The sequence below is a fragment of the Papaver somniferum genome, chromosome 2 (genome assembly GCF_003573695.1).
Source record: "Papaver somniferum cultivar HN1 chromosome 2, ASM357369v1, whole genome shotgun sequence".
In the NCBI taxonomy this organism is placed as follows: domain Eukaryota; kingdom Viridiplantae; phylum Streptophyta; class Magnoliopsida; order Ranunculales; family Papaveraceae; genus Papaver; species Papaver somniferum.
The window spans coordinates 129,633,419-129,646,376 of record NC_039359.1 but is presented as its reverse complement, the minus strand read 5'-3'; the positions used below and the strand labels follow the sequence as shown (position 1 = coordinate 129,646,376).

The 12,958-nt window shown below is 36.5% G+C and overlaps 2 protein-coding genes and 1 non-coding gene across 3 annotated transcripts; 2 read left to right on the top strand and 1 right to left on the bottom strand.

The window, feature by feature from the left end:
- The first annotated feature begins 3,775 nt into the window (after positions 1 to 3,775).
- Positions 3,776 to 9,787, top strand: LOC113349107 (tocopherol cyclase, chloroplastic-like). Its single transcript, XM_026593029.1, has 10 exons — positions 3,776 to 4,193; positions 4,331 to 4,575; positions 4,685 to 4,764; positions 5,206 to 5,282; positions 6,147 to 6,316; positions 6,699 to 6,796; positions 7,635 to 7,739; positions 8,058 to 8,174; positions 8,458 to 8,607; positions 9,081 to 9,787. The coding sequence occupies exons 1-10, from the start codon at positions 3,889 to 3,891 to the stop codon at positions 9,255 to 9,257; spliced, it is 1,524 nt and encodes a 507-aa protein (XP_026448814.1). The 5' UTR covers positions 3,776 to 3,888; the 3' UTR covers positions 9,258 to 9,787.
- A 245-nt stretch (positions 9,788 to 10,032) lies between these two features.
- Positions 10,033 to 12,600, top strand: LOC113349108 (bark storage protein A-like). The gene is made up of 5 exons (XM_026593030.1): positions 10,033 to 10,295; positions 10,617 to 10,684; positions 10,782 to 10,937; positions 11,030 to 11,284; positions 11,700 to 12,600. Exons 1-5 carry the CDS (start codon positions 10,067 to 10,069, stop codon positions 12,336 to 12,338), a joined length of 1,347 nt encoding a protein of 448 aa, XP_026448815.1. The 5' UTR covers positions 10,033 to 10,066; the 3' UTR covers positions 12,339 to 12,600.
- TRNAV-CAC lies at positions 10,402 to 10,475 on the bottom strand. The gene has a single exon. It is a non-coding gene; the product is annotated as a tRNA-Val (tRNA).
- Positions 12,601 to 12,958: the final 358 nt, after the last annotated feature.

Below are 12,958 nucleotides of genomic sequence, written 5' to 3'. Positions count from 1 at the left end.
CTGCTAAAAGCCATAGAGATTTATTCATTTAACCTTTACTCGAAAATTATAACACGTACGTATTTTATTAAAGAGTCGGGGAGTGGGACATACATTCTTCTAAATCTAATACGTATACCACAAAAGCTGAAAGTAAACATCATACAATTAGTTACTTGCTAAAATTTCTAACTAATATAAATCTAAAGGATATATATTGTCATACTTACCTCAAAAATTCCCCATAGACCCTCGATGGATGACGAACCCACGTACTCCAATCTAGTGGTTGGCCAGTGATGCGATATTGAGACAAATATACAACTCGGCCAAGATATCGGACTCCCAATCATAAGTGGCGACAACCTCCATATCTCGCAACGCTTCTAGCCATCCAACTTGAGCCCCAATGCTTGAGTTGGGGGAAAAACATAAACCAAATAACCATAAAATAAATACCTTGGCAATTTCTGTATCCGCGACAAGGTCATACATTCCGAATCAGGGTCGTTATAGTGTAATTTGTGATACCCAAACGCATTTAAAGCGAAATTACAAATTCCACCACCTCTTAAGTTCATGTGCTCCGGATATGTTGTTACGACAAAATACAACGAAAGTTCATCTTTATATCCGTCTTCTTCCAACCAACTTTCTTGGTCAAATAGAACATCATCTCCCAAACTGCAAGCTATCCCAAGTAGAAAATATAAATCTGACAGCGTTATTCCAGTAATACATTAAAATTGTTAATTTCATCCACATCTTCGTATTGACTGTATGAAAAACCATACATATTTCAAAGTCTTTTAAAATGAAACGTATGTGTAGTATACCACCAGCGGTCCACCAACACAAACAACAATCTGTGAAGATATTTGTTCGCATCAATATGGTACAAAATAAACCAGAAAAATTTATCGACAATAATTATATCACCATGATGTGGCTCTGCATATACTTTGTTAACTTTGTAACAACCACCTCTTGGTTTTTGAACAGCGCTATCTCGCTTCATTTTTGTTGACAAACAGCCTTCACCTCTGGCTAATTCTGGACCAGAAAGTAAGTTAAGATTGTTCTCTTTGTCCGAACTTGATTGTGTTGTCAGTATAGGTTGACTGGATTTAGTCCTAGGTGGTAGGTATTTCTTGTTCGCCTAATATCTAAATATCGAGACATTTCTTTTGAGAAATTTTAAAAAAAAAGTTGTATAAGAATTAGAAGTTTCTCTAGTGGAGAAAAACTGCAAAGAAGATTGAATTTGGTGTGAATAGAGAAGTTAAATGAGTATGTTACTTATGAAGGCACAATTGGGGGATACTAAAAAAAAAAGCATTATGAAGTAATTTAAGAACCCCTTATCCAAATAATTTTTGTAATGGATAAACTTATCCTTAAGTATTCCCATGTGTGTTAACAGTCGCAGTGGAAAGTGTTACCCGACAATACCGATCATGGAAAATATCAAGGCTGAGAGTTCAATTTAATTGTAGAAAAAAACAACAGTCAGCATTGGTTCAAATGGAATCTGTATTGGTAACTAACTGTCGGTATTTGAATCATGAAAATCGACTATGCCGACTCCTAACATGCAAAAGTACCCATGTAACTTAATTTCATTCGGTATTGAATTCAACCTACAAGCAATGCTAATATAACATTTGGTATTGGTTTCATCAACAAAAAAATACTGGCTATATAACAATCGGTATTGCATTCAAACTAATATCAGTACCGACTGTTACCATTGGGTACCATAAAAAGAATATTAAACAAACCCAATACATAGATTGACCACTCGGTCTTTTGGATATAAAATTTTCCTTCTCGGATTCCAAGCTTAATTATTTGAAGTCACAAGTTTTGATATTAAATTTCTACATGGTGAATTTACTGTTAACCTCACCAAGATGAAAGTATTGATTTGGGGATTTGACACCATTAAGTCGTATTGATATGGCAACTACTAAGATTAAAGTATTGTCCGAATCACACAAAAACTAATATCAGTATTGAAATTGATTTAAGTTTTGAGGGCATACAAAATTAAAAATATCCCCTTAGCCAAAATCCAAGCCCATATAACCATGAGTATCCCCTAATTTGTGAGAGTATCTCCCAATTGTGCTTTTTATTTATAGGGTTTGAAAAAGTAGTAATTTTTTGGCTGTTGAAAAATAGTCGTTGTCGTAGAACATTAAGACGATCGACCCAATATGCAACGGTCGACTCAATGTTCTATGATAAGACATTGGATTTGTCTATCTACCTGGCTTATCAAATATGTTAGTTTGCCAAGTGTCCTACTTGACTTGCTCTTAGTAACACATCTTGGTCTACCAACAATAAATGGTCAGTGAAGTGAAGTCCACCTTCACATCTTTTTAGGACGGTTCCTATGGGCATGGCAAAATCATGAGTTTGCCACTTTTGCACCCACTATGGGAATGGCAGAGTGGCAAATTTGCCACTTTGCCAGGCCAGGTCGAGTACCGCTCAATGTAATCTAAACCGACCGGTCAAGAGTCGACTACCAGCGGTGTAAACACGGTCAGCCACAACATCTCATCCAACGGTCATCAATTCATCATCCTATAAATACAATATTGAGTTTCATTTTAACTAACACCATTTCTTCAATCTTCATTCTTTCACTCCACAAATCCAATATATCAGTTCGGGGTCGCAGATTTAGCTTAGGTGAAGATGAATCCATTTGCAGGAATTATATTTTTATTACACAAGATATGGCCAATGGTGCATAACAACAACTTACTATATGGCAGAACATATTTCAGAGATTTCAAGAAGAAACATTGAACCTCAATAATCGAGAAGCAAATTCTTTGTGTCATCGCTTCGGAGTAATCAACAAGGATGTGATCTTGTTTGTTGTTGCACTTATTAAAGGCAATCGAAACTGAGTAAATGGTAAAAACGAATTTGATGTGGAGCAAATGTGTCTGGTTGAATGGCGCAACAGAGTGGGAAAAGATTTTCAATTCGATAATTGTTATCATATCTTGAGGGTGTTGCCCAAATATGATGCATTTAATCAAGATTTAAGTTTACTTTTAAGATATTATTAATATAAACTAGTGCATCTTTCATTAAGTTTGATAATCTAATTTTCGAATTGTGATTTACATTAGTGCCTCTTTCATTAATCAAGATAATAAGATATAAACTAGACATAACTTAGAATAAAGACTTTAAAAATAAAAATTTGGGACAATGTTCTTCATCTTGTTTATCTTCTTCATTTCACCAAACTTCCAATCAATGCGCTCATGAACGGAGTTTCCTTTGTTTATCTTCTTCTCTGCCTTCAAATTTTCCTTGCCTTGAACTTTTTTTTGTCTTTTCTTAGTTGGAGGTTTGATTTGGTTAATATCCAAAGCTTGTAGACTTCTTTGGTTTTTACCTATTTCTTTATAACCGTCACAGACTCACATATCTTACTAACAACGACTTCAAGCACCACTCCCGAAGAATCAAGTTGGGTAGCCAAGTCAAGTTGGGATTCAAACTTTACCATTTTGTAAAGAAAAAATAGAAAATTTTTACACAAAAAATTTGGTATAAAATTTGAGTTTGAATGTCAAATTTTTATAGCACTGGAGGATGAGCCGTTAGAAGTTTAAAATCAATCAAACGGTAGAGACTCGATCGCTTAACGACGTTCCAACGGTGGCTCGGCAAGTTCGGCATATGAGGGGATTAGCCACCCCCATAGTAACCTGCCTTATTAGTTATAGTTTTTAGCGAAGTGAAGTGACTGACTGATGAAGGAACTCGAGTTCCAACTTCAACCACTTGTCAGTAGTACAAAACGGGAACCTTAAAATATCTTTCATTTTTCTCTCCGAACTTTATTTTTCTTCTGTATCTGTATCAAATTTCTCAATGGATCTCACCGTATCTACTCACTGTATCAATCCTGTCACTGGAATTCGCATTTCTCCTTCTAATCTAGGGTTTCAAACTAATCTCTCCAGAAATCTTAATTTCTTAAAGGTTTCTAATGATACTTCTATGATTAAAACATCTCGATTATCTCTTCTAAAGTCTGGGTTTCAATCAAAATCTCGAATTTTTGCTGTTGCGGAACCGATTACAGAGAATATTGATTCAGTGGAAAATAAGGTTTCTTTGAATCCAACTTATACTAAAACGCCTCCCAATAGAGAACTGCGAACTCCACACAGTGGGTAAGTCTAATACTTTGCTCAATTCGCCACTTTTTGTTCTTAGGTTTTGTTAATTGCATTCAAGGATGCTGTAGTTTGTTCCAATGGGTGTTTAGTGTAGGAAAGTTTGTAATTTTATGTGATTTTTGTATGTGAAGGTATCATTTTGATGGAACTACAAGGAAATTTTTCGAGGGTTGGTATTTTAAGGTGTCAATTCCAGAAAGGAGGCAAAGTTTCTGTTTTATGTATTCAGTGGAGAATCCTGCATTTCGTAAGAAAATGAGTACATTAGAACAGATTTTCAATGGACCTAGATTTACTGGAGTTGGGGCTCAAATTCTTGGACCAGATGATAAGTACATTTGTCAGTTTTCTGAGGAATCTCAGCACTTTTGGGGAGGTAAGTTTACTGCTTGCCATATTTGGTTAATTTTGTGATTCCCCTAGGTTGGGATGATTTTATTTCTTGTATTTGTGATGCTTATTTAACAATGAGTTTTAATGCATAGGTAGGCATGAGTTAACACTAGGGAACACCTTTACAGCAGGAAAAGCCTCGCCACCCCCAAATAGGGAAGTTCCTCCTCAGGTCCATACCTCTTGAGATTCAAAATCAATGCATTCAAAGTTTCATTTCGCTTCTTTTTTCTTTCTGGCCATTTAGTTTTTGACTTTTTGATAAAGAATGAGGATATTTATAACCATCAATGTGCTTAGGGAACTATGCTAGTTTCTGTTTGGAACATTCTTATTGGTAGCTAGGTAGTATACGTGTAACATGTTTGCTTCACATTTACAAATAGATGAGAGTGAGAAATGTCGATATTCTTTGCTTGGTGCTTTATTGCTGACAAATAAATCACTAGAATGTTGCTCGAATAGTAGCTCCTTAAACTTATGAGATTTAACTTTTGAAAGTGCCCGTTGGTGTTTGTTGCGGATTTGAAAAATAGTTATTAGTGAGCTTGTGGGGTTGATTCTTAAAATGTAGTAATCAGCAAATTCCCTTTTTTTATGGTTTTTTCCTCAGGTATTTGATGATAAAGTCTCTGAAGGCTTCCAAGTTACCCCACTTTGGAATCAAGGCTTTATCTGTGATGATGGAAGGTATGCCATGTACTATTAAAAGAAATTAAAGTTTGTTTAGTGAATGTATAAGGTCATAGTTTTACGCAGGTACGGGTTTCAATTTTGTTATATTCAGTGCTCAATGGTTTTAATGTGAACTGATTTCATCGGGATCCTACAGTCAGAGTAGGTAAATTTGTATAAGTGTTGTAATCTGGCTGTTGGACTTTCTTATACAAGCTGGTCTATTTCAGTCTTTTCCGTTGTCATTTTAGATCAAATGTGTTAACAACTTGATGGCGGACAAGCATTACCTTCTCTTTCGTCCTTCCCACTTAACGTAGACAAAATACTCTTCGAGAGTCGGAAATTTTAATGCTTGGCATGGTGTTTTGCACTCCTATCCTGATACGCCTATCATAATATCACAATGCAAACTCTAGAATGTCTTTAGGAATACATTACAAGTCAGGTTTTGGAAATGATTCTCGATGTTAAAAGCATGTGTTTAAGTAGTGCAAATGTCTGACACTCATCTCTCGTACCATCCGAATGTATGATTCTCTATAGGTATGCCTTAAGCAGCTAAGAAAGTTGAATTATACTATTTAAACTCAAGCTGAAAATTTGATTGTTGGAGTTTCACCATATGGGGTCTGTAAATGTTAAAATGTGTTTCTTTCCTTATTTCCTTTCATGTGAAATCAAAGTAAAGAGGTCTCCTCGAGGTAAATTTTAAGAAAAGAGTTATGTAAACAACAAAAAAAAAAGATCTTCCTATTCGGTTGGTTGTAGCTCAAACTACCACAGAAATTATTATTTTTTATTTTATTTGTGCATCCGTGGGTGGTTGGTAACTTGATGATATCTCGCCTAATTTATCTCTTTTATTCGAGTTGGCAGATCAAGTTACGTGAACACTGTAAAGACTGCACGATGGAAATATAGTACGCGTCCTGTTTACGGTTGGGGTGATGTTGGCTCGAACCAAAAAGCTACAGCAGGCTGGCTTGCAGCTTTTCCTGTATTTGAGCCTCATTGGCAAGTTTGCATGGCAGGTGGACTCTCCACAGGTATGCATCAATGTTCTTACTTCTGCCTAGTGAATTTGGATATGATTTGCTCCACATCTAGTTTCTTTGTTATCCACTAATATTAGTCAGATATGTTATTTCTAATGAGGAAACAACCATTAGGAGGTCGCGAACTTTGCGTGATTTGTGTAAAGACACATGCGATGATGCTGTGCATTCCACAAATTACTGTTAATTTGTGATTGTGATAGCCCAGAGAAAGAAGTAGAGGACACAAGTCACACAAGATAATATGATCTGTGGGTACTCTTCGAAGCTAACCTTAGCACAACAAGAAACCCACTTAAAAAGTGATTCCACCTGTCTGTGTTTGTTAATTTTGTAATTGTAAGACATCTCAGATTCTTAACGTTCATTCCAGGCTGGATAGAATGGGACGGCGAACTTTTTGAATTTGAAAATGCACCTTCTTACTCAGAGAAGAATTGGGGTGGAGCGTTCCCAAAGAAATGGTTCTGGGTAAGAATCTAAATGTTTCCATCTACGAATGCTTAGTTCAAATGTAGTTATACCTGTGAGAAAGGGGGTGAAAAAAAAAATAGTCCAAGTATTCTGAAGTTTGCAGTATGTCAATTGGTGTATTATCTGCAATTGTTCATTTCATTGCCAGTGGCCCAGTGTTAGCAATTCAGTTCGTTAACATGATTTCTCAGGCTTAAACATGATTATGATTGTTCAGTATGCTGAAATAGATGATGTGTTCAATAACTTGGGATAAACTACAACCATGATGGCATAAAACAGCTCATATTGAGTTGAAATACAGAAATATAGCTGTTACTAAGTTTTAGACTTGAACTTCTTCTCTTATCTCCTCATGCCTATGTGAAGAGGCTAGAAGAGCGTTCATTTGATGCTTTAAAAACATGTTTTTCAACCTTACCACAACAAGTTGTAGAGATACCTCACACTAGACATATGGACATTAATGGTGTCATTAAGCTACTTTAGAGTTGATGTAATATTAACCAAATATGAGCTGAAGTACATAATTATAGATTCTTATCACACATTAGTATCATCACTGATCCTCTTTTACTCAAACCAGGCATGATTCGTTGCAAAGCCATAAGAAAGCCAATGCAAAATTAATCACATTAACTAGTGTTATCACTAATCCTGTTTTACTCAAACCAAGAATGATTTGTTGCTAAGCCATAAAAAAGCCATCACCCATAAGTTACTACTCCAAAATCCATAGTTGACGTGAGGTGTAGTGTATCTGCTGAATCTTTTGATTGATGAACTGTTGAGAGTTTTTAGTACTAAGGGATCGATGGTTGGTGTCTTATTGCAGGCTCAATGCAATGTTTTTCAAGGCGGAGAAGGAGAAGTTGCTTTGACTGCTGCCGGTGGTTTAAGGGAACTGCCTGGATTGAACAGCTATGAAAATGCTGCACTGGTACATACTTTATGGGCTTTTCCCCCCACAGCAATCTTGTTTATCTTCCTCGCAATTATCAATCTCTTTTACGAAGGATTAGTGGTACTATTATCACTGAATCTGCTAAGTTTACTACCTATCACGTTTAACTAATCATTATTTATTGGGGCAATTTTATGTTTAGGCTTGCAGACTGATTTATTTGTAATTCTTAGATCACCACACTGTTTAGTTAAGTAGTTGCAAAAACTATTGATCTTTTATGCTTGTTTTCAATCTACTCCTTGCGGATTTTGCAAGAGCGTATGAACTAACCAGATACTTGTATTTATGCAGATCGGAGTTCATTGTGGAGGAAAATTTTATGAATTTGTTCCATGGAATGGTGTTGTTAATTGGGAGATTGCACCATGGGGTTATTGGCACATGTATGCAGAAAATGGATCATATAAGGTGATCTCCTCGTCTAATTTAGCTAAGTTTTGTTCTTTATAATGCTAAGTCATAGACCTAGCAGACATGCCAATTTCATCAGGAAAAAAAAAAAACAACAACAACATGCGATTGACATCAGTAGTTATTTTGCTTGAGCGTGTATGTGGAAGTGTTTAATTTATGTTGAGATAATCTTCCTACTACAATGTTTGCCACCGGGCCATCAATAACTATAAATAATAATTGTTATTATTGTTTTCTTTTCATTGCGTATAATTACAAATCTTATTTTGATTCACAGGTGGAATTAGAGGGAACTACAAAGGATCCAGGAACTCCGTTGCGAGCTCCTACATCTGAAGCAGGGCTTGCAGTAGCTTGCAGAGATACCTGTTTCGGGGATCTTAGATTACAAATGTGGGAAAAGAGATATGATGGTAGTAAGGGAAAGGTGCGTGATTCTCTTAATTTTAATGCTCTCTTTAATTTCCTTCTGGTCTGCTGTTATAGCCTACACAAAGGACCACACGAAACTACCTACATACCCTCCACATAATCTCCCTAGGTCCATCATACTGAGATTTCTTCCTATCACAAGAAGATCCAATGATACTGAGATTTCTTAGTACCACTAAAAGGTTCAGTTTTCTGAGACTGTTGGTATCTCTAGAGAGCTACAAAAGAAGTTGCAATGAATTACGCTCGTACTAAGCATAAGTGATAGGTTACTCACGAAATCCACATTGGTCTCCATCGATCAGATTTTTCTGTTACTCGTCATTTGGCATTGCATGCCTATCATTTAAAATTATTCAGATCAGATGGTCAAGAAAAGCCAAATTTCTCATTTGATTTTCTTGATTCTATAGCCGGGTAGCTTTATTTACTACGAAATTGAGAACTATCATCCTTGATCATTTGTAGGTTATTCTAGACGTTACAAGCAATATGGCAGCACTAGAAACTGGCGGAGGACCTTGGTACACTACATGGAAAGCGAAGACCTCTTCACCTGAGATAATCAATCAAGCGCTCAACTTCCCAGTTGACTTTGAAGAGATTCTTGGAGCTGTTCCCTTTCTTAAACCTCCTGGTCTCTAATTATTTGGTGACATCTCACTATTGCAGTCTCTGGTGGAGAATCCTTTCTTTTCTTTACTTACAGAATCTCCTGTGCCACAAAGAAAGTGTGTACAGTGCATTACTCTCTTAATTCCTGGAATTTCACTTATCTGACTGAACCTGCGCTCTGAGAGTCTGTTTTTAAGTAAGCCAGGGATACATGTACATACCAAGTGTTTATGATTAGCTCAGCCTGCTAAGCAGTTTTGGTCCCTGAACATGTTTCGTCGAATGCGAGGATAGAACACGCGACCTTCAGATCTTCACTCTGACGCTCTCCCAACTGAGCTAGCCCCGCAAGATACCATTGCAACTAAAAAGTTGGAAATGCTCACCCATCAATAATAACCAGCCAGAAGATGCATTGATGAACTAAAAATGAAATACATTCCTTCATTTGCTCAAGAAAGCCAATAGTATTAATTGTAACCTACTCTTTCACAAGTCTCTTCTCTGTTGGATTTTTATGATTGATAGATTTCGCGACAATGCGCGAGGTTTCTTCGAAATTTCTTCAATACTTGTCAAGTTAGCAACTAAATTCTAGGTTTGCAGCTTCATGAATACAAACAAGTGATTAGTATTTATACACTACCACTTATTCTAACAAAAATACACTTTGATGTCAAATAAATCAAACTTTTCTCAACAATTTTCAAGTTCTAGTGAAAAACCAAAAAAAATCTAACCTTGCCGTAAGTTTACTTCACTGCCTGTTTATAGCCTTGCTACTCCATATAAGGTGGATGAACTGTTGAGAGATCATTCATCAAGACTTCAACACAAAAATGGGTGGTTTACGGGTTGTCATAACAGTCACTCTGCTGATTGTGGTATGTTCCAATTTTGAAACATCTGAAGCTGCACTTTCAAAATCTGATTACAAAATGATCAGTAAGGTTAATAAAGATGGTCCTTACAGTGGTTTACTCGTCTCCAAAGACTCAGAGTTGCAACCGTTCTTGAAGTCGCCGAACTTTCATATCAACAGTAAAATTTCTCATGTAGTATTATCAGGTATAGTTTGTTCATTCTCAGTTTCTGACTTAAATGTTTCCCAAATTTATTTTCTCAACAAAGTGTGCAATTTTATTTTTCTCCAAAAAAAAAAAGAAAAGGAATTTGTCTAAGCCCAGGTTCGAAATGGGGACCTTTACTGTGTGAGACTAACGTGATAACCAACTACACCACCCAGCCATGTTGTTTAAGTTGCCTAATTAAGATTATTTAAATTTCAATACACTTAACCAAGTAAGCTCCTTGACTGGAATCCAGTTTTCATGCACTAAGCTTGATCAATGATGCCTAACTGTTAATTTTTGATGGTGTCATGTAAAGGCAGAAGGTTTTACATTGGACATATCGGTGACAGGAAGATGATAGTCGCCGTGACAGGGATGGGCATGGTAAATCAATAGTTAGGAAGAGTTACTTATTATTTTGGCCTTATTTTTGTCACCTTGCTATGAATATTGGCTCAAACTGTGTTTTTCACTGCGACAGATGAATGCAGCGATTACTACACAAATGTTATGTGGATTCTTCAAAATTAAGCACGTTCTTCACTATGGATTAGCGACTAATGCTGATAGTAAAATGAATATGGGTGACATAGTGATTCCTGAATATTGGGCTCATACCGGATACTGGAACTGGCAGGTGATTTGATTATCATAATTATTGTTGCACTTGATTTATTTATCTGACAAAGTTGTTTAATTTTCTTTTTCTTCGTCTTTCGGATTTTGTAGAGGTATGGGTATGGTCCGGACGATGAATTAGCTTTTGAAGAAGAAGGATATTTTTCGAGAGATTATGGTTATCTGAAATTTGCTGATTATTACACAAACAAGACTGATGGGAAGGACAAAGATTATTCCTATGATAATGACCTAAACAACATTTGGTATCAACCCGAAGAAATATTTCATGCTGGTGAAACAAAAGATTCAGTTTTTTGGGTTCCTACTCCATATACGTACTACGAAACAGCCAAGAAGCTAGAGGTACAATATATACTACATATCTAGTTGATTTGGCATCTAAAATCTTGCATGGTTTCCATTCATGTTTCGTCAGATTGTGTCTAGCTAGTTTGCGAACGCGACATATATATCTGACTATGAATCGCTTAAACTATACTAAAGCATCATTGCATCAAGGTCACTTTGGCGAAAAAATGTTTCTGCCTCGACTAAAATATGTATCTCTTGGACAACCATGCATCATAAGTTGTTAATTCAATTTCGCAGTCACTTAAAAGTATAAGTGGATCGATGGTTTACAGTGACCTTGATCCACAAAAAACGATTACTAATTTTTTCGGCAATTCTATGGCTTAAAGTGACCTTAGCCCATATACGTGATTTCTTCGGCAATTCTATGAAAAAAATGATTACTATTTTTTTTTCCTATTAACAGGTAGTAGCATTAAAAGGATGCACAAAAGAAGGCACATATTGCTTGCAGAAGACACCAAAAGTAGTAGCAGTGAAAAAAGGGAGCAGTGCAAGTATGTATGTAGATAATTATGCATACAAGAACTTCTTAAACTCGAAGTTTCATGTCAGTTCATGTGATATGGAAGGAGCTGCAATTGCGTTGGTCTGTCATCAACATCATATTCCTTTTCTTGGATTCAAAGCTTTACATGATTATTATGATGCTCCTAGTCCAGCAGCACCCCCCTCTTGTTCTCCCCCGACTCCTCCTACCTCTCCACCTCCCTCGAATCCTCCTACATCTCCAGATTCTCCACCTCCCTCGAATCCTCCTGCCTCTCCACCTCCCTCTTCTTCTCCCTCTCCCTCTCCGTCCTATCCTCCTCCCTACACTCCCCCTTCTTCTCCCTTTCCTTCATCATCTTCTTCTCGCTCTCTTTATCCCTCCATTTTTTCCTTTCCTTCTCCCTCTACTCCCGATGATGACGTTGCCGTCATCGCTGAAGAGAAGAGTAGTATCTACGGCCTCTTGATTGAGAACTGCGTTAAAGTTGCACATGAGTTTATTACCAAGTATAGTCATCACATGAGTGATGATGTGTCTGTTAGTTCTTCTTAACAGCTGAAATTCTTAAGCGTTTTTGGCAAGCTGAAATTCTTGCAGCTGAACTTCGGGCTAGTCAAGTCATTGCGTCCAAGGAACAGGGGAAATCAAACTTTTGTGTCTGTGTTGTTAGTTTCTTAAGCGTGTGCTTTAGTAATACTGCATGTATTTTCATTTTATTTGTACTGGAATAATATTATATGTGTGGATTTCATTAGTATATGTAAGAGCTTTGAGTTTGAGACTTGTTGAAATATTAATAAGTGATTTGCTATGATCCTTATGTGCATCAATGATTATATGTTGTGCCCCAATGCTCTATATATAGGCCTTCACCACTATGCCAAGGGAAATGACGTCCGCTTGTATGTTATAAAACTTCACAGCTGCAAAAATATGCATGCAATAAACTTCTGTAGATGCAAAATATTTGTAGGGATTTTGTATTCGCAGCAATATTTGTTTGTGTTTTATATGTTGTTGCGTGTCACTAAATATCTGCAGCGATTGTTCAGCTCATCTAGTAGGGCTGAATAACGAAACTTGCAAACTTGTTTGTTTAAATATAGGGCTATTTTGTGTTTCCTCCCCTCCCAAAATTACTAATTAGCGTTTCCTCCCCCAAATAGATTGAA